The 18,217-nt window shown below is 40.5% G+C and overlaps 1 protein-coding gene across 6 annotated transcripts in view; it reads left to right on the top strand.

Annotated features, from left to right (window-relative positions):
• The window catches only part of jakmip2 (janus kinase and microtubule interacting protein 2), a 52,066-nt gene that overhangs the window by 25,083 nt on the left and 8,766 nt on the right, over positions 1 to 18,217 (top strand). For 4 of the 6 annotated variants that reach the window (XM_049591715.1, XM_049591713.1, XM_049591716.1 and 1 more), the window contains exons 4-23: positions 180 to 422; positions 867 to 1,076; positions 3,984 to 4,082; positions 4,246 to 4,392; positions 4,493 to 4,633; positions 6,258 to 6,314; positions 7,287 to 7,409; positions 7,602 to 7,730; positions 8,061 to 8,144; positions 8,639 to 8,701; positions 9,089 to 9,187; positions 9,808 to 9,909; positions 10,166 to 10,219; positions 10,308 to 10,373; positions 10,469 to 10,537; positions 10,806 to 10,883; positions 11,101 to 11,151; positions 11,714 to 11,866; positions 12,051 to 12,116; positions 15,273 to 17,514. In XM_049591715.1, the coding sequence (XP_049447672.1) occupies positions 180 to 422; positions 867 to 1,076; positions 3,984 to 4,082; positions 4,246 to 4,392; positions 4,493 to 4,633; positions 6,258 to 6,314; positions 7,287 to 7,409; positions 7,602 to 7,730; positions 8,061 to 8,144; positions 8,639 to 8,701; positions 9,089 to 9,187; positions 9,808 to 9,909; positions 10,166 to 10,219; positions 10,308 to 10,373; positions 10,469 to 10,537; positions 10,806 to 10,883; positions 11,101 to 11,151; positions 11,714 to 11,866; positions 12,051 to 12,116; positions 15,273 to 15,719 (2,481 nt within the window). In that variant the 3' untranslated portion in view covers positions 15,720 to 17,514. Of the gene's footprint in view, positions 1 to 179; positions 423 to 866; positions 1,077 to 3,983; positions 4,083 to 4,245; positions 4,393 to 4,492; positions 4,634 to 6,257; positions 6,315 to 7,286; positions 7,410 to 7,601; positions 7,731 to 8,060; positions 8,145 to 8,638; positions 8,702 to 9,088; positions 9,188 to 9,807; positions 9,910 to 10,165; positions 10,220 to 10,307; positions 10,374 to 10,468; positions 10,538 to 10,805; positions 10,884 to 11,100; positions 11,152 to 11,713; positions 11,867 to 12,050; positions 12,117 to 12,538; positions 12,616 to 15,272; positions 17,515 to 18,217 lie in introns of those variants that run through there. The other 2 variants (XM_049591718.1, XM_049591717.1) reach the window with 2 other exon arrangements.

Below are 18,217 nucleotides of genomic sequence, written 5' to 3'. Positions count from 1 at the left end.
GAGGGCAGTCACCTTCACTTCTGAGGAGAAGCTCCAGATAGGGGAGCACTAGAAATAAACACTCATTACTCACCCTTCCTTCCCCCAGATAATCTAAAAAAAATTCCTGACAAGTGTTACGAGGAAATCCTGCCAAACCTCATCAACACCCCTCTTCTTTCCCGCCCCTGCCTCTTCAGGTGCGCACAGCGCTGACCCTGGAAGCCAAGGAAGACGCACGGCGCTTCTTTGACCAGGAGAGAGTGAAGCTCTTGCAGGAGATCGCCGAGCTGAAGAGTCTCAAGAAGCAGACCGATGAGGCTCTCAGCACCATGATCCAGTCTGACAAGATGAAGGCTGGTGACCTGCGGGTGGAGCACCAGCAGCACCAGGAGCAGATCTCCAAGATCAAGTGGGACTGTGAGAGGGACATCCGCAGACTGGTAGGTACAGTCACTGTAAGTGAATACTTAACAGCTGACATGATTATAACCATTGTCAGATGTTGGATATCTGTGCAGCATGGGAGCAGGGATGGAGTGCAGTGGGGTAGATTTTTGTCCTGTCACATCAGCTACTTTTAAGTTTCTTGTGAACTATCTGAAAGAGTAGTAGAGCTGCAGGGAAATGTACCAAATGTTAAAAGAAAAGTGCCTGTACTATACGATAAGACACCCATAATGGAAGAGCAGAAACCAGATGTCTGCTATTTTTACTCTCTTGAGTCACATGACTTTCAGCTTAATAACTGTCCTTGTCTTTTTACAAGGTGAATGATAAAAGTTAGCAGAGTGGCATTGGAAATAATAAAAGAACACCCTTCAACAGAAGCAAATAATGTCTTTTCAGCATTTTCTGTAATACTATGTCCTTCTCCTTCGCTGTAGGTGGATGAAATCAAATCTAAAGACCGCACCATCTTTGCTCTGGAGAAGGAACTGGAATCAACAGCAGGTTTTTTACAGAAGCTCCAGCTTCAGAAGGACGCCCTGGACGAACAGCTGTTCCTCGTCAAGGAGGCTGAGTGCGGCCTGGGGAGCCCGAAAAGAGAAATCCCAGGCAGAGCTGGAGATGGAGCTGAGCACTGTGGTAGCCCAGTAAGTAGAGAGGAATAGCAAGAAGTTTCATGCTTCATTCATTCATATCAACCGAGAGAAACTGCAAGCCTTCCTTCCTCTTGAGCTCCACTTTTTCCTTCTTGCTTTAGCTCTTGAATACCACTTTGTAGCTCAAGTGCCAGTGTGCCAGGACTAGTTTTGTAACCCTTGATTTGAGCATGTAAAAGACTTGTGTAACTACATTTGAGCCAGCAATAGGGATTCTCATGCTCGTAATGATCAAAGCTGCTCACACTCACATTTGCAGTCTGAATCCCCTGAGAGCAAACTCAAACTGAGAGCACAGAATCTCTTAAACAGTCATATGGGCGCCAACAGCTCCTTACAGAGAAGCAATATACTCAAAAAGTGACTTTACTTTCCGAGTGCAGGCTTTAACCTTGTAAAAGACATGACTATGACATCCAGATGTAGGTGTGTGTTACAATCTCAAGGGCTCAGAAGCAGCCAAAACAGCAGGGAACAATTGAGACAGCAGACTCAGAATCAAGTGCATGCATGGATTGCACAAATGTTGACTCGCAGACTGAGTGGCGCTCTGAATTTGTTTTGTGCTCCCTTTAACTTGCCAGAAGCATGAGAGATGCGATGCAGCATTTCAAGTCCCATGATCAGCTCAAAGTCAAAAAAAGAAAACATAACAATTGTCAGGATTAAAGCGTGTCAGCTCATAACACCGACTTCTAATGTGGTAGGTGTGACAATTTCAATATCTTTTGGAATTGTAAGGATCATTTCCAGCCAGATGGAGTTAATCCAAACATCACTGGCTCCAGACTGCTCAGCGCCAACCTTCGTTACGCCCTTGGGACGCCTTATTCTAACAAAAATATGTGGATAAATGCAAAGGACAGGGCACAAAGACAGACATTTGAGCCACACAGTGATGATTTCACTCTAAATGACATGGTTGAACAATTCAGCAACACCCTGTCAGCTGCTTTAAGTACTGTTGCGCCACTGAAGGTAAAAAGGAGATAATAGTGTTAAAGAAATCAAGAGAGCTTGTCGGGTGGCTGAAAGAAAGTGGAGGAAGACTAGGCTCACAATTCATTATAATATATACAAACAAGCCATGACCGCCTATAACAAGGCAATACGTATTGGCAAGAAAAAACTATTTCTCCAAAATCATTACAGAGAATTCAGGAAATACTAGAACATTGTTCTCCACTATCGACCAGCTACTCAACACTGCCCCCACCCCTCCACAGTTCTCTACATCTAAATGTGAAGAACATGCTTTGTTATTCAATAACAAAATATCATCAATTAGAACCACTGTTGCTGCTGTTTCAGGTACTTAAGTAAACATGGATGATTTTAGCAAATCCTGTAAAAAAAAAAATGATGCAGCCATGGGGAAATTCACCAGCATTACATTATCTGAGCTTTGTAAGACTGTCACTGAGTGTAACTCCTCTACCTCATGTATTGACCGTGTGCCAACAGCATTCTTTAAACGGGTGTTCAACAGTGTATCAAGTCATGTCCTAACAATTATAAACACGTCACTTCAAACTGGCATCTTCCCAGACACAGTCAAAACAGCTGTTGTAAAACCCTTACTAAAGAAACCCAACCTAGATAGTAATGCACTAAGCAGCTATAGACCAATATCAAACCTTCCATTCATTAGCAAGATACTTGAAAAAATAGTTTCAGTGCAAATAATCGCCTTCCTTAAAGAAAGTAATATCCTGGAGGAATTTCAGTCAGGCTGCAGAAAATACCGCAGCACTGAAACAGCTCCTGCTAAAATCATCAGTGACCTCAGACTTAATTCTGATGAAAATAAAGTCTCAATTCTTATCCTCTTAGACCTTAATGCAGCGTTTGACACGATTGACCACGACATACTAATCAGTCGCCTCAAAAAGTTGGTTGGTCTTTCTGACTGTGTAGTACACTGGTTTAAAACATGTATCAAAGGGAGAAAGTTCTACGTCAGTCTAGGAGATCATGTGTCTAAGGAACATGACAACTGCTATGGAGTTCCACAAGGGAGTTGTCTTGGTCCATTATTATTCTCATTATACATGTTGCCACTTGGTGACATCATCAGAGAGCATAACGTGAACTTCCATAGCTATGTGGATGACACACAACTGTACGTATCCGCTGAACCAAATTATGCTGCAGCGATAAACTCCATCACTAACTGTCTCGTGGCAGTGAACAATTGGATGAGCAATAATTTCTTAAAGTTAAATGAAGACAAAACAGAAATTCTGTTAGTTGGCCCCAAAACAAAAAGAGAAAAGATGTCCAGTAATCTGGGGAAATTAGCTCCATTAGCTTGACTACTGTAATGTACTTTTTACCAGCCTTCCTAAAAGAACCACTGAGAGACTTCAGCTTATTAAAACTCTGCTGCTCGGTTGTTAACTAGAACCAGGAAGAGAGAGCACATTAGTCCAGTTTTAGCTGCCCTACACTGGCTTCCTGTAACAGCTTGACTTAAAGGCCCTCCTCCTTGTATACAAAGCACTTCATGGGCTAGGACCAAACTACATCGCTAACTCCCTTATTCACTATCTGCCTCCAACAACACTTCGATCATCTGCTGCTGGATTACTGGAGGTTCCCTACAACGGTCAAAGGAAAATTGGGGATGCGGCCTTTGTTACTTACGCCCCTAAGCTCTGGAACACACTACCTTTAGATATCAGGGAAGCCAACTGGCTAGATATCTTTAGAAGAAAGCTAAAAACTTATCTCTTCACTGATTTTATATTATCCTTTTAAAGTAATTATTCTTATGCGCCTTATGTATATCTTAACTCGTAATTATTTATTTTTCTTATTGATGTTTTATTCCTTTTCTTTCCTTGTTGGCTAGTGATTGGATTAGTGAAATTAGAAATCGTTGTTTGCTTGTTTCAGGACATGAGGAGAAACCAGAGGCGCATTGCTGAACTCAACTCGACTATACGCAAATTAGAGGACCGCAACTCACTGCTGGTCGATGAGAGGAATGAACTGGTATGACAAAATGATTTATTTAAAGATTATGTATCTCCTGCTCTCTCTTCCTTCTGTCACTCTCTGCCGTTCCTTTAAATCTCCCTGCTCCCGTAGTTTGCTGTCCACCTTCCTCATGTCTGTCTCAATTTAATCTATCCTTGTGTCCCTTTCTCTCCGCCAGCTAAAGCGAGTTCGAGAGTCAGAGAAGCAGTGTAAGCCCCTGCTGGACAAGAACAAGCTGCTGAGTAAAAGGAATGATGATTTGACTCAGACTATCCAGAAGCTGGAGGAGAAACTCAAGAGCCTGGCCAAGGAGAACCATGAGATGGTCAGCACAGAATCATATTATTATCGTACAGTGAATACCATTAGCACTTTTTAAGCAAGAGGGAGAGGCTGACTTACAGATGGGTGCTGTGTGTCCACAGAAGGAGAAGATCAGCTCCCATCCTCCACTGAAGAAGCTGAAGTCTCTGAATGACCTGGACCAAGCACATGATGACCAGGAAATAGCCTTTCTCAAGCTTCAAGTCCTGGAGCAACAAAGCATGATTGATGAGCTGACAAGAGTATGTTTTTTTCCTTACGTAATGAGGGTGTGAATAATCATGTCTTTGTGTTTTTTTTTCTGTAGTTCGCATAGACAGTCAGGACCATGAGAGTTGATCCTGAGCTCACGTGGAAATGCTCCACATACATATATAGATATTTATATATGTATATATGTATACATATACTATAGTGCATATTTTTTGTTGGATAAATATATCGAAAAGTGTAAGAATTTTAAATTTTTAGATCATTAAACATAAAAAAAATTATATTTCTGGAATATTATATTCCCACCACTGTTGCTGCACCAACTGAATGTACAATGTACTTGTAATCAGTAATACTAATAATACATTGATGTGGATCAATTATTGATTCAGTGATCAACAATTTTATATCATCAATGCAAAGTGAAAATATCGATACCTATCATTATCTTTAAGATATGCCTTTATATTGAAATTCCCATGACATGTCTGTGTCACCATTTCTGTCCAAGCACACCTCCCTGCTAAACACTGAAACAGTGCTAGTGGCCTGGAATCAGGCAGACTATGGTAAGCAGCCAAGAAAAGACAATGAGGATATTTTCTGATAGTCTCACATGGATCGCAGGCCCCTGAATTTAACTGAATCGCAATCATAGCATAGTGTGGCAGACTTTGAAATTTTTGCAAATATCTTATTGTTGTCCATAGAAGCGATATAATATTATATCATGACACAACTTGTGCTTTACATCTTTACTTGTAACCACGCACTCGATATAGCTGATTTTACAGATATCATACTATTAAATGGAGAAACCTCTGTCCCTCCCTCCGTCTGTCCGTCCGTCTGTCTGTCTGTCTGTCATCATCCGTTTTCCTCCTTGCTGTTTTGACCTACTTCTCTGAACTTGCACATACGCTTTCATCTTGGTCATGTGCAGACAGCCACGATGCTATTTTTGCATTTTTCCCACATTTCTACTGTTTATATTCGCGTTTTTGTCCACTACCCAGTCATACTGTGAGCACCATTAGCAGTGCGAGCTGCGCATGCACAGAGACCACTTCGAAAACACCTGCGATGGTGGGACCACAGTTTGGCTGGGAAGCCTTCATCTCCAACACTTGTGGATCGAAACCTGTATGTGTGTACCTGTGCACGGCCCCGCACACGCGCATGCCTCCATGCCATCAGCCAAAACTATGCGCCATGTATTTTGCCATAAAGCATTTTTCTAAATACAGTGTGCATTGTTTGTCTTACATTAATATTTATTACACAGTGCATTTACAGTGCTCTGATTTTGCATCTCCTCTAATATACTGTCTTTGATTTCTTATTCCTCTATACGTAATACATCCCCGGGTATGGACTAGTAATAAATGAATATCCTCAATGATCAAACTGCAAACCCAAAGCTCAGGCTTGATAACCAAAAAACTTTTGACATGTGAATTGGGAGTTAGAAACTTAACTCCATCAACATCCTATGATTCCTAACATCCTCAATGAATTGTGTGAAGCTGCTTCTTTCACTGTTGTATTGTCATTGATTTATTTTTCTTTCTGTAATTTAAAAAGAACAGAAAGAAAAAAAATGATCATCTTACAGAAATGTGGTATCTTCTTTCCATTTGTCTGTCTTTCCAGGACCGAGAAAAACTACTAAGAAAGAAAAGACATAAAAGAAGTTCAAGGCCAATTAAGGTAGTGAGAATTAAATTTGTTTCTATTTATCTTGAAGTGCACTTAGTTTGGTTTCTATTATAGAAAACCTTTAATCATATAATTAGCAACAGTGTATTCTTTAGAAAACAATTAAATCTTTCTTCACTTTTGAAGAGCTGGTATTATTGAGAAGCTAAGGGGTATCTTTTGTGAAGATCGTTTCCAACTTTGTGTTAAAACTACTCTTTTTAAACCTTTGTTAAAGGTATTTTCATGGCTCTGTGTGTAGTCAAGTGAGCCCTGTAGAAGCAGAACCTGTAAGGAGTCATGCAGTAGCAAAGAAAACAAATTTTAAAAACAACTTCACCATCAGACTTTGAAGTAATGTCAGAATTGCAAGTTAGTTCAATCCTACAATCACATCTACTGCTGGAGTACATTAGATCACCAGTTGTGGGAAATTATAACCTCTGAAACACACATTAAACCTGATTACCAAACCCAGAAATCAGAAGGAAGACGGCATGACTCTGACAGGATAGACTGACATGCATCATTGTATAGTTTTCAAGAAATAACATAGATAGCTTGTCAGCTGAGCAGCATTTGACTTGTCAGTGTAGAATAAAACACAAAAACCGTGTAAGGTCAGCAGAGCATATGATTTCATATGACTTGTTTTCTTATCTTGAGAAAACAGTCATGTAACTCCAGTGTGACCTGTTTTCACAGATTCCAGATGAGCAGAATCAGCAGTGTGCAGCAATGAATGTTAAAAATGACAAACTAATGTTGTCATGCAAGTTTAATTCACATTTAAATGATAATCTTGCTGCTTAATCAGTTACTTCAGCACGCCATAGAACAAGAATATTAGCTGAATACAAAGGAAAGGAGATGGAAAGGACACTGAAGCATTTAATCTAAGGTCATGTTAATGGAGCATATTGACTGCTTGACAGTCACCATCAGTTACTAGATCTATAAATCTTCCAACTCCCTCCTCTGCAGAGGCACATCGTAGTAGACACCTTCTTTGGGTACGATGAAGAATCTATGGACTCGGAGACGTCATCAGTGGCGTCGTTCCGGATGGACAGAACTCCTGCTACTCCTGATGAAGACCTGGAGGATGTAAGAACTTGCCTCATATTTGTCAAGTCGCAAAGAAAGCTAAGGAGTGTCACAATGACTAGATTTCAATCAATATCTTGAATGTATTCTGTTTTAATACTCCATCAAATCTTTTCAGTTACATTTCAGCAGGGATGTACTGTAAGCCCAGTCAGCCACAGACTTTGACCTTTAACCTCTGTGTCAATCAAGGGTCTAGCCAACGAGGAGTCGGAGCTGCGTTTCCGTCAGCTGACCAGAGAGTATCAGGCCTTACAGCGAGCCTATGCCCTGCTGCAGGAACAGAAAGGGGGCATTCTAGACGCTGAGATGGAGGCCAAGGTACATACACATACCAAATATTCTTACCTTGTGTCTGTCCTAATGAAGACACAGTTTACCCTTCGCTAAACTAGAACAGCCAAGGTCCAATTTTACCCAACCGTAACGAGGCACTGGTGGCCTGTCAAGCTCTCAGAACAATGGAAATGCTGAAGCAATGTGCTTATGGAAGTCTGACAGCAGATATTCTCAAAGTTCAGCGTTGTGTTGTTTGGTTTTCCAAAAGGAAAATTAATGATTAAGTGAATACCAGAACAGATTCCTTTGGGACCCCCACTTGAGTAACAGTGCTATAGTGTGTAATGATTGTTTGTTTTGCTCATGTTTCAGGCTCAGGAGCAGCTCCAAGCAGACGTGCTCAGGTATAAAGCCAAAATAGAGGACTTGGAGAAGGAACTGACCCTGAAGGGGCAGGTAGGACACACGAGCATACACATGAATCAAGGCAGGTGAATGCGAACATAGGGTGGTGGACAAAACAAAAGGAACAACAAGCAATATATAAAGATTAGAGGCACACCCTTTAACAAATAAACATCTATCACATAGCGTGTCTTAATGTGATGTAATGTGTGTATACACATTTGTGTGTGTGACATCTAGGCATCTATGTGAAGTTTACTCATTTTTTTTTTAAATGTGCCTGACTTATACTTCATTCAGGGAAATATATAGAACAACAATAAAGGTTGAATTGAAAGAAAACAAATCAACATATTGGTAGTTGTACCAATGACTTCCTTTCCTTTCCTACTGTCCTCTCATCAGCGTAACCAGTTGTTTCATTGCCATGCCATCTCTAGATTTGGAATTTGTCTTTATTCTAATCTCTTAACAATTGTGTTAAATTATATATTTGCTTTATTTCAATGGCTTATTGCTTCAACTGTCTCTATCCTCACTGTCAGGACTCCAAATGGGTGGAGGAGAAGCAACTCTTCTTACGGAGGAATCAGGAGCTATTGGAGAAGGTTGGACTCAACTTAGTTGTTTTTCCTGATCACCAAACAGTTTGTCACTGTTAGTAATTATCATTAAGGGAATTTGATTGATCGAAAGTGTATTTATGTTTTGCTCATATAGACATTCTTTTGTCCCAAGATTAGTTACCTTGTTCTTTGCACAGCACTGGTATTACTGAAAAAATTAGAATTTTTTTTTTTATCAGTCTGATGGCGCCTGTCACAGATGGTACATTTGCTAATTAGCATTGTGCTAAGTCTTGCAGTGTTGAGGTTGTCTCTTACAGTTATGACTCACCCAGCTGCTTCTTTATCTCCATCATATTACATAACAAATTGTAGCTACAGTCTAATTTGTGAACAACGAAATTAATTCTGACTCTCTGTGGTGTCCAGGTGGACAAGATGGAGTCAGAGTGCAATCGAGCGCAGCAGGAGCTGCAAGACTCCAAAGACCAGAATGAACTGCTGGAGTTCAGGATACTGGAGCTCGAGGTGAGTGAGACAGAATTTCCTACCATGCCCTTGTTGAAGCAGCTGTGTTGAAATCCTGTCAAGTTAGCCATTCAGCTACGTGAACAGGCAGCCCACCAGTCTGTCAGTCAGGCTGATCACTGGCTGACAGCAGTCTTTGTGTTCCCTCTGTGCTGCAGTGCAGATACTGACGGCAGCTTGTGGGGTCTGAGCTGCCACCTAGTGAGCAGAAAGGAGAGCAGATCGCTCAGATGTGTCAGAGTGTTGAAATGAATGGATGCAACATCACAGGGATTTAACCTTAATTTTAATTAAAGGCTTTTATCATTGCTTGTGATGCTTTCACAGATGACAGCAGCAATTTGTTTGAAATAAGGGTAGTCAGCATTTTCATGGCTGAACAAAGCAAAGAGCACCACCTACTGAAACTTAAACATCATCAGTGGAAAAAGAAAGAAGTCACACAAGTGGAAACGAGGACTAATGCAGGAAAATGTGTTCATCTCTGACTATCAATATTGATTTCAACCTGAGTACAGTCTTAATTAAGCTAACAAATCTGCAATAACTGTTTTATCCAGGTCTAACACAGAGTCAACAGGAGTCACTGTGCAATGAAATGTATACTTCTGTTGTCTTAGGAGCGTGAGAGGAGGTCCCCACCATTCAACCACCTGAGGATGCATCCGTTCTCTGAGGGAGTCAGTGCACTGCAGATCTACTGTATGAAAGAGGGGGTCAAGGTACGCAATGAGAAGGACTCCTTTGCTCTAACTATACTAATTTGTCATGAAGTATAAAAGCATGAGTTCCCACTGTGACAGATCCCAAAAGTATTGTGTGCTGTGAAAATCCATGCTTTGTATTTTTTTTTTCTTTTAAGAGCATGCCACATTTTTGTTTTCAGCACAAGCTTAACAAGCAAACATCAATAGAATCTGAAGTTAAATGCCATTTTTTGTATGGTCTACATAGGTTTTTATTCTGTTTTCTTTACAGGACGTGTGCATACCAGACCTCATCAAACTTCTAGACATCCTGGGAGACAACGGGGTAATTCATATGGAATTTAACATATCAACATATGACTGTAAAACAGACACATTTTTAATAGAAGTTTGTTTTTTTCCCTTTTGTACAGAACTTAAGAAATGAGGAGCAAGTGGCCATTATCCAGGCCAGTACTGTTTTGTCACTAGCAGAAAAGGTAAGTTTGGAGACCATATTATGTTCCTTCTGATAACATAAGTTAGAGTAGTTTGTGCTGTGCTGACTCATGTTTTGCTGTTTGTTGCCCTCTAGTGGATTCAGCAGATTGAGGGGACGGAGGCAGCGCTGCACCAGAAGATGATGGACCTGGAAATAGAGATGGTCAGTCGCAACAATTTTTTGGATGATGTCACCTTTCTGTTTACCTCAGTGGCCTCCTGCTTGAATAAACTTTTTTTCTTACTTGTAATGGCCCACAGTGACTCCAGTCCATCTTGATATGAATAAAGATGACAGGAGACCTGCTATTCCCCGTAGCACTTAGACCCAAGTAGTACTGGTTTAAATCAAGTATTATGTATTGCACTGCAGTACTGGAGTATTATAAAAAATTTAAACTTTTTCCTGCTGACTTGCATATTCTTTATAGGAAATGTTCTGTAAACAGAAAGGATATCTAGAAGAGGAGCTGGACTACAGAAAACAGGCCCTAGACCAGGCGTACATGGTACGTGTGTGTATGTGTCTCAGGTATACATCACTTTGTGGGGACCATATCTGTTCACAGTCACTCGTGGGACTCTGTCCCCCACATGGGGATGAATAGTCAGGTCCCTACAAGGTTTATAATTTATTTTCTGGGTTAAGGCCCCGGATACAAAGTTGTGCATTTTTTGTGTTTATAACACTAAATGTAACAACAGCCCTTTTTTTCCTCCCGGCAGCAAATCCAGGAGTTGGAAGCAACGTTATACAACGCCCTGCAACAGGATAAGGTGCCTTACATCACCACATGTTACAGTCTTCTTGTTATGAAAATTACTGCGCGCACGCACATGCACACACACACACACACACACACACACACACACACACACACGTAATAATTCAGTGTTTACTGTTTTATACATCACCCTGGGGGATGAGGTTAATCAAATGAAGACATGACTGTAAATGTGAAGAAGTGCCTCACAGTGTAAGTGCTTTTAATGTGCTTTTGATATACATCCTTGTGATCATGCACATCCAACTAATCTGGAACATTTGTGTCATTTACATGGAGTCCTCATGACCAATTTGCAGGGTTAACTGTAAATGAATAACTAGTGACTATTGAGACAATTATGAACACACATTAAGAAAACAGGGTCAGGAAAAATTCCTGTGAGGCGTTTCGACATCCTCCAGGAATCTTGTTTCCTGGAATCCTATTCTCATATGAAAAGTGCTGATGTACTGATAAAAAACGTAGGACCAGAGATAAGTGTGTTGAAGTGTTTTTAGTGCTTTCATTCATTGTGGTACGCAGAGTGTTTGATGCCTGTCTTCTTCCTCTAGGTAATAAAGTATGGTGAACCTCTGGATGAGCTTCAGAGGGACGAGCTGCGGACGGCGGTGGAGAAGCTGAGGAGGCAGATGCTGAGGAAGAGTCGAGAGTACGACTGCCAGATCCTCCAGGAGAGAATGGAGCTGCTGCACCAGGCACACCAGGTCCGTCTATGCCTGTACTGCTGATACAGTAAATCTGTGTATATTTGTGCCTGTGTGTGATAATAGAGCTCTTCGTACAAATAGGTGTGTATGTTTAATTTGTAAATGGGAAATTTCTCTTGGCTGGAGATAATTTTGTCTGTGAAGACACATTCCTTACATTTTTCTCTCTGAACATTTGCAGAGAATTCGTGACCTTGAAGACAAGACGGAAATCCAGAGGAGGCAGATTAAAGACCTGGAGGAAAAGGTAGGTCACACTCTACTCTTATGTAACAAAAATGCTGATGCGTACATTAATTAAGCTTGAACACAAACCATGAAATGCTGCTGAGTTCATTAGTTTAAATATCTTTGCTTACAGGCAGCCATGATTATTGGATTTTCAGCCTAAATCCTGTGGAATCAATTTAAATTGAATTATGAGTGTATTTCTATTTAGTTTCTTTTCACATTATGAACAAAACCACTAAGCACCACTAAAGCTCAAAGATACAGCAATGTCACATTAGATTTTTAATATTCAGAAGTAGAGCCTCACAAATGTAACTATCCAGTTTCCCTGTACAGTGAACCTCTGTTTCTGTCTCTGCTGTTACTAACATATCTTGAGTGTTCCTCTAACTCTCTCACTTTTTGTCCCTCCTTCATCTCTTTTCTCTCCTTCTCCAGTTTTTGTTTCTGTTCTTGTTCTTTTCTCTTGCCTTTATCCTTTGGCCTTGAAGTCTTTGGCGTGTCCTGTAGCAGAGGTGAGTCCTGAGGGCTTTGAGTAAAAAGTTCAGACCACTGCCGTCTCTCTTCTGGACCTTGGTCAAATACTTTTAAATTAAAACAGAACTTGCACAGCAAGTGTTTTGGCTGGGAGTACTCTGGCTACAGAGCCTGAATTGGCGTTGACAAGTGCTCAGTCAAGATGCCTGACCTTCAGAATAAAAGCTGGGGAATTTATTATTATTTTTGACAAAAAAAAGTTTTGGAGTAATCTAATTTAGTATTTATTCATCGTACCTATTAAATAAAAACAAATTTCAGTGAAAATAGTGTCCTAGCAAATCAGTCAGTGGGAGTATTGTACAGTAAACTCTACACAAATGATGTGTCATAACATTTATATTGACCTGTACTTAATCGTCACATAGGAGGGAAAGAAAAAGGAACCAGCAGTCCAGCAGTTTTATAGTCATATTTTGAGACAGGATGCTTTTATTACCATAATGTGACCACTGGGACGCTCAGTGCTTTCCAGAGGCTGTAATTATTTGACCCTGGTCTGCTCATTCTTCCTCCTACACATTTACTGGCTTCATCTTTCCTTCACTTTGAAAAAATCAGCTGTCATTCCTCCTTGGTCTTAACACTCTTAACATCTTTCCACTCAGGCATTTCTGTTAATGTTCATGTTTTTCCCTATATTACATCAGCATATCATTTTTACTTTTTAAAAGGTTTCGAAGTAGTGAATAACTTAAACATCATCAGCATCTCAACATCTCATCCTCCCTTATGTATTTGTTTGTTGTCACTTTTTGGCTTTTAACATGTTTCTACACATTTTAAAATCATGCAGACAGTTTTTGGAGTTTGTAAATGGTTTTGCAGGAGTATTCGTTGTTGCTTATTTTCCTCCAGCCACTTGGGGGCAGCACAACAAGCCGTGAAAACAACACTGACACACTGTCACCTAAGAAAGCTGATACAGCTGAAGTGTGCCAGTTCACACCTCCAGCAGATAAAGAGCAGCACTAGCTTCAGCCTGTTAACTCTGGTTTGGTCTCCTGAGAAAACTATCTTGTGCTTCAGCTACTCAACACTCCACTATTACCTCTTTTCCACCTACATGGACCTGCTTCAGTTCTGGTTCCCACACCTAATTTTGAACTGTTTGGAGCATTTCACCAAAAATGAATTGGTTCTGAACCTGAACAGTTTGAGATTGAAAAGAGAAGATGGAGAAGGTAGCAGAGAAGAAGTCAAGTGAGAAATCATCTGAGAAAAATAAGAGCATGCAGTGGTCTCATTATAATTTGGTCCATGCTTGTTTTTTTTAGGTAAAAACAAATACCTGTAATTACAGACAAAAATCTTGCAGGTAATCAATGCCATCCACCACCTTGCTACTATTAGCACTTTCCGTTAAGGAAGAATCCTTGATTATAATGGTTCCACAAAAAGTGGTGGAAATGTGGGCTGGCTCGCTAAATGGCACCTAAAAAGAATTTTGTGGAAAAAGGGTATATATTCACCAGCTAGTTGCCAACTTTGTGGGAAATAATTGCTGCTCAGGTTTACTGCTAAGCAAAAAACAAACATGAATTAATTGCTACAAGTCTGTTAAAGAGCATTATATCTTGTCAACACTTGGGAGCAATGTAAGACTGGAAAGTATAAAAGCAGGGGTAGGCAACGTGCAGTGCTGTAGCCACATGTGGCTCTTTATCCCCTCTACAGTGGCTCCCTATGGGATTGTTAAAAAAAAAGGAAATAAAGAATAGATTTATTTATTTTTTTTAACATTTTTATTTTCATGCATCATTGCTCTCGGCGTAAAGTGATTTTACATTCTCCAATTTTAAATGTCTAAAATGTTTTAACATTTCTTCAGAATATGCATCATAAGTGTCATCAATATGTGTCATTCATCTATGACCTGGTGCCTTTTCCTCTAAATTTTGCCAAACCTCACTGACGGTGGCCCGTCTTGAGTTTCCTAGCTAGGCTAATAAATTATTTACATTACTAATGTTGAAAGGCTAATTTAGATACCATCATTATAAGGCTCAAATATGTTTTGCGGCTCCATACAAGTTGTTTTTTTGTTTTTTTTCTTTTAATAGTAAAGGTTGCCGACCCCTAGACGTTTACTATGCATGATTGCTGGTTACTATTTGAAACATCCTTACCAGCTAAGGTGAAAGTGAAAGCCAACCCCAGATTCACTCTAATCAGGCTTTTTGCCTTGCTATATTTGTGTTTTTACACACTGTTTCTCTTGGATGCCTGCTAGACACCTGGTCAGTACCTTTTTATAAACCCCCAACCTTATGTGAGCACTGTGGGGGTAGGGAAGGTGGAGTCTCTGCAGGAAAATACACTTCTAGTGGGTCATAGTTGATGACTGAGAGGAATTACCTCTGTTTGAGTATATACATCGTTTTTAGGAAAGTTTTGCATAGTACATCTTTACCATTATACCGTGCCATTTGCTTCTATTGCGTGCTGACAATTGTTTTAACGACTTTGGATTGCTGACAGATTTGCTGCTACACTGCAAAATACTAAAATAATACAACAAATACTGGTTTTGTAAACATAACAAAATGTGCTGTGTCAGCCAAATGTGCCTGACACATAGTGGTTTTGACTCCTCTAATTCTCTGTGACTCCTCTGTCTCTCTGTGTCTCGCAGGTGGTGTGTCAGCTTGGAGATCTTGTTTGTGACTGCAGTGTTATTTATTTTCTGGACAAGTGTGGAACAGTGTGCGTAGCAGTGGCTGCTAGTGTCATAACATCAGTGACTGCTGTCAGTGTAGGTGGATGTATCGTGTGTCGGCCCTGGACGTTCACACTTCAGATTTTATTCCTTTGGTCTTTTAATGGGGGTGGGGTTCTCAGGATACTTCCCAGGATGACATTATTTTTATTTTTTAATTTCTTCGAGCGGTGTTGGACATTAAACGTCTCTCCAAACAGCTGGGAGTACTGTAACAGGCTGCAAGAACGACACACAATTATAGAGACACTTACAGTAGATGCAGACACACACATATACCTACATACACGCAGATTACGGACACGCATGCATATACAGACGCATGCAGATGCAAACACGTGCATATACACACACATGCTTTGACAAATCCAAACCAAAGCCTGGGAAATGTTCTCTCTGCCATGCAGGGTAATAATATGTCATTCACCACCATCCAGCCACAGTGGGGATATAAGCAGACAGAAAAACTCATAAACAACGAGGCAAACGGACCACAACTTCTCTTCTTTTTCTCTTCTTTCCTTTCCAAACCCGAAAGGACGTTCTTCACGAATGCAACCTCTTGGTGATATAGAAGCGAGCCAACTCAGGGCCCATGAGTGTGGAGGCCAGTACTGGTCTCAGGTCAGATTATACTGAGGAACACTGTGGGACATGGTGTGTCACTGGCCGGCCTGCCCTCGCTGTTCCCAGAATGGTGCTTACACAGACTGCTTGGACTCTCCGGAGATTATACCTGGAAAAAGACAGAACTCCACTGCAGAGACTGGTGTGTGTACAGACACTGAAAGGGGGATACAGGACGCTCAGGTTGACACGTCTTCACCGGACACATGAAACAGACTTAAGTGAAGAGGGGGTAAAAAAGAGAAAGAAAAGATCACAGGGGGGAAACGACACTCTCCGATCCAGCACCCTGGATCTCCACAGATTGTCAAACCGCTTCTTAATTATTTCTCAAAAACCAGCAGACTGTAAGAGCTTTACTCTCTGGTTACCTTTTTGTTCCTCCTTTCTTTTTTACAGCTCCTACCACTTAGATACTGTGTCCCAAGATTTCCACTGAGAAAACATCCCTATTCTGTACTGTAATATATACATTTGTTGATATGTACATGCGTCTGAATTATTTCATGTAGTCTCCCCTTTTTATTTCTGTGAATAGTTACACTTTTATTTGACTCTCTGAAGCAGCTTGAACAGTTGGTGTAGTTTATAAATGACTCAAAAAGGGTATAAATTGCTCTGTTTTATTGTGGTGACGGCTGCACAGATGAACTTTATCTCCTTGGAAATTATAACTGAAAAATCTGTTGGAATATGAATGTGGAATAATGAAATATTTGCCTCCCTTTTCCTTCAATCCTCCCTCTATCACATACTGTATTTATTACTCTGTCTAAAAGTGTGTCGCTCCCGTTGACCAGCAGGGGGTGCTGGTTTCACCTGAGTGGCTTTCAATCTGCCCTTTAAAGTTACATCATCTTTTGACAAACTTGTAAATATTTTCAGACCACATTGCAAAATATTTATCAACTCTGGTCGGATGATTGGTCGGTTTAAATTCAAATCTTACAGTGACATCATCAGTACGTCCTACATGGACCAAAGCTAAATTCATCAGATGAACTTCATATGATTCAAATGACATGACAAACAAGTAAAGTCACAAATTTCTCTATCAGAACATCACTGCAGTTTCTCTCTTCCCCTCTTTTCTACTAACAAAAATCGTCTTTGATACTAACAACACTCTTTTACGAAACACTACTGGCCACTTCCCCAAAATGAAACAGGAGAAAGTGAATGCAACACTACACCTGCTCCACTTCTCTCCTGTCAAGCTAACTCTGCCCAGTCCCTGCAATATTAACTAGCTGACCGAGCTTGTTCCCCTGTGTACCTGAGCTAGTGTATCTGCCATCATACCACCCCGCTGGCTCCATTCACAGGTCCGGGGTATCAAGGCATCTCATTACATAGCGGACAGTGACCACTCCATTCACTTTACCAAGGGGAATGACTGAGACTATTTTTGTGCAAACTCAGCTAACTAGCAGTTGCCTTAAATGCACTCCCCCCCTTTTTTCCCGCTTGTATCTTCCTTTGTAACAATTATTTTTTCAGGCGGTTGATATAATCATGTAATGTAATGTATATTTTTTTGTCTTTATTTCACAGAGGATTTTTTTTATCTTTACCCCGTCTGTCTTCCAGCCAGAATTTAACCCCTCCTCCTTCTTTCGTCTAGATTATTACAGAAACGGAAAAAAAGGAGTAATGCTGTAAAAAAATAAACAAAAAAAAACATGGCCTTTGACCTTGACGGATAAATTGTCTTCTGTTCACATCATTATTACAGGTGTGCTTGGCAAGGGGTTTTGAGTTAAAGGTGAGCAGTATTAACTGTTCTTCTGTGCGTCCAATATTGTTTCTTTTCTTCCAAACTTTGCATTCAAAGGTAGTTAGTTTATTTTTTAGCCACCTGTTGCTGGAAACCGCTTTTCCGCCACCAAAAGCAGTTGTTTTTTTCCAAGACAAGGCTGCATTTTGACACCAAAACCAGATATTTTAAACCAAAACATGATCTTTTCCTAAGCACCAAGTGGGTTTGGGCCTAAACATAACTACACAATCACCACAGCACTGCTGAAATATAAAGAAACATAAGGTTTCAACCCAGTCTCACTCTGAAGTTGTCAAAATCCAACGCTTGGGCAGTGACTTGCAGCATCAGACAGATACATTGCTGGTCACCATTATAGTTTAACAGTGCTCGCGGCATTAGGAGGAAACACAATGGGACAAGAACGAAAGTTAAGGTGGCAACAGTCTGAGTAGGTCGGGCAGGAAGGGTGTAG

This window comes from Epinephelus fuscoguttatus, linkage group LG12 (assembly GCF_011397635.1).
Source record: "Epinephelus fuscoguttatus linkage group LG12, E.fuscoguttatus.final_Chr_v1".
Lineage (NCBI taxonomy): Eukaryota > Metazoa > Chordata > Actinopteri > Perciformes > Serranidae > Epinephelus > Epinephelus fuscoguttatus.
This window is presented reverse-complemented; position numbering and strand designations above follow the sequence as displayed.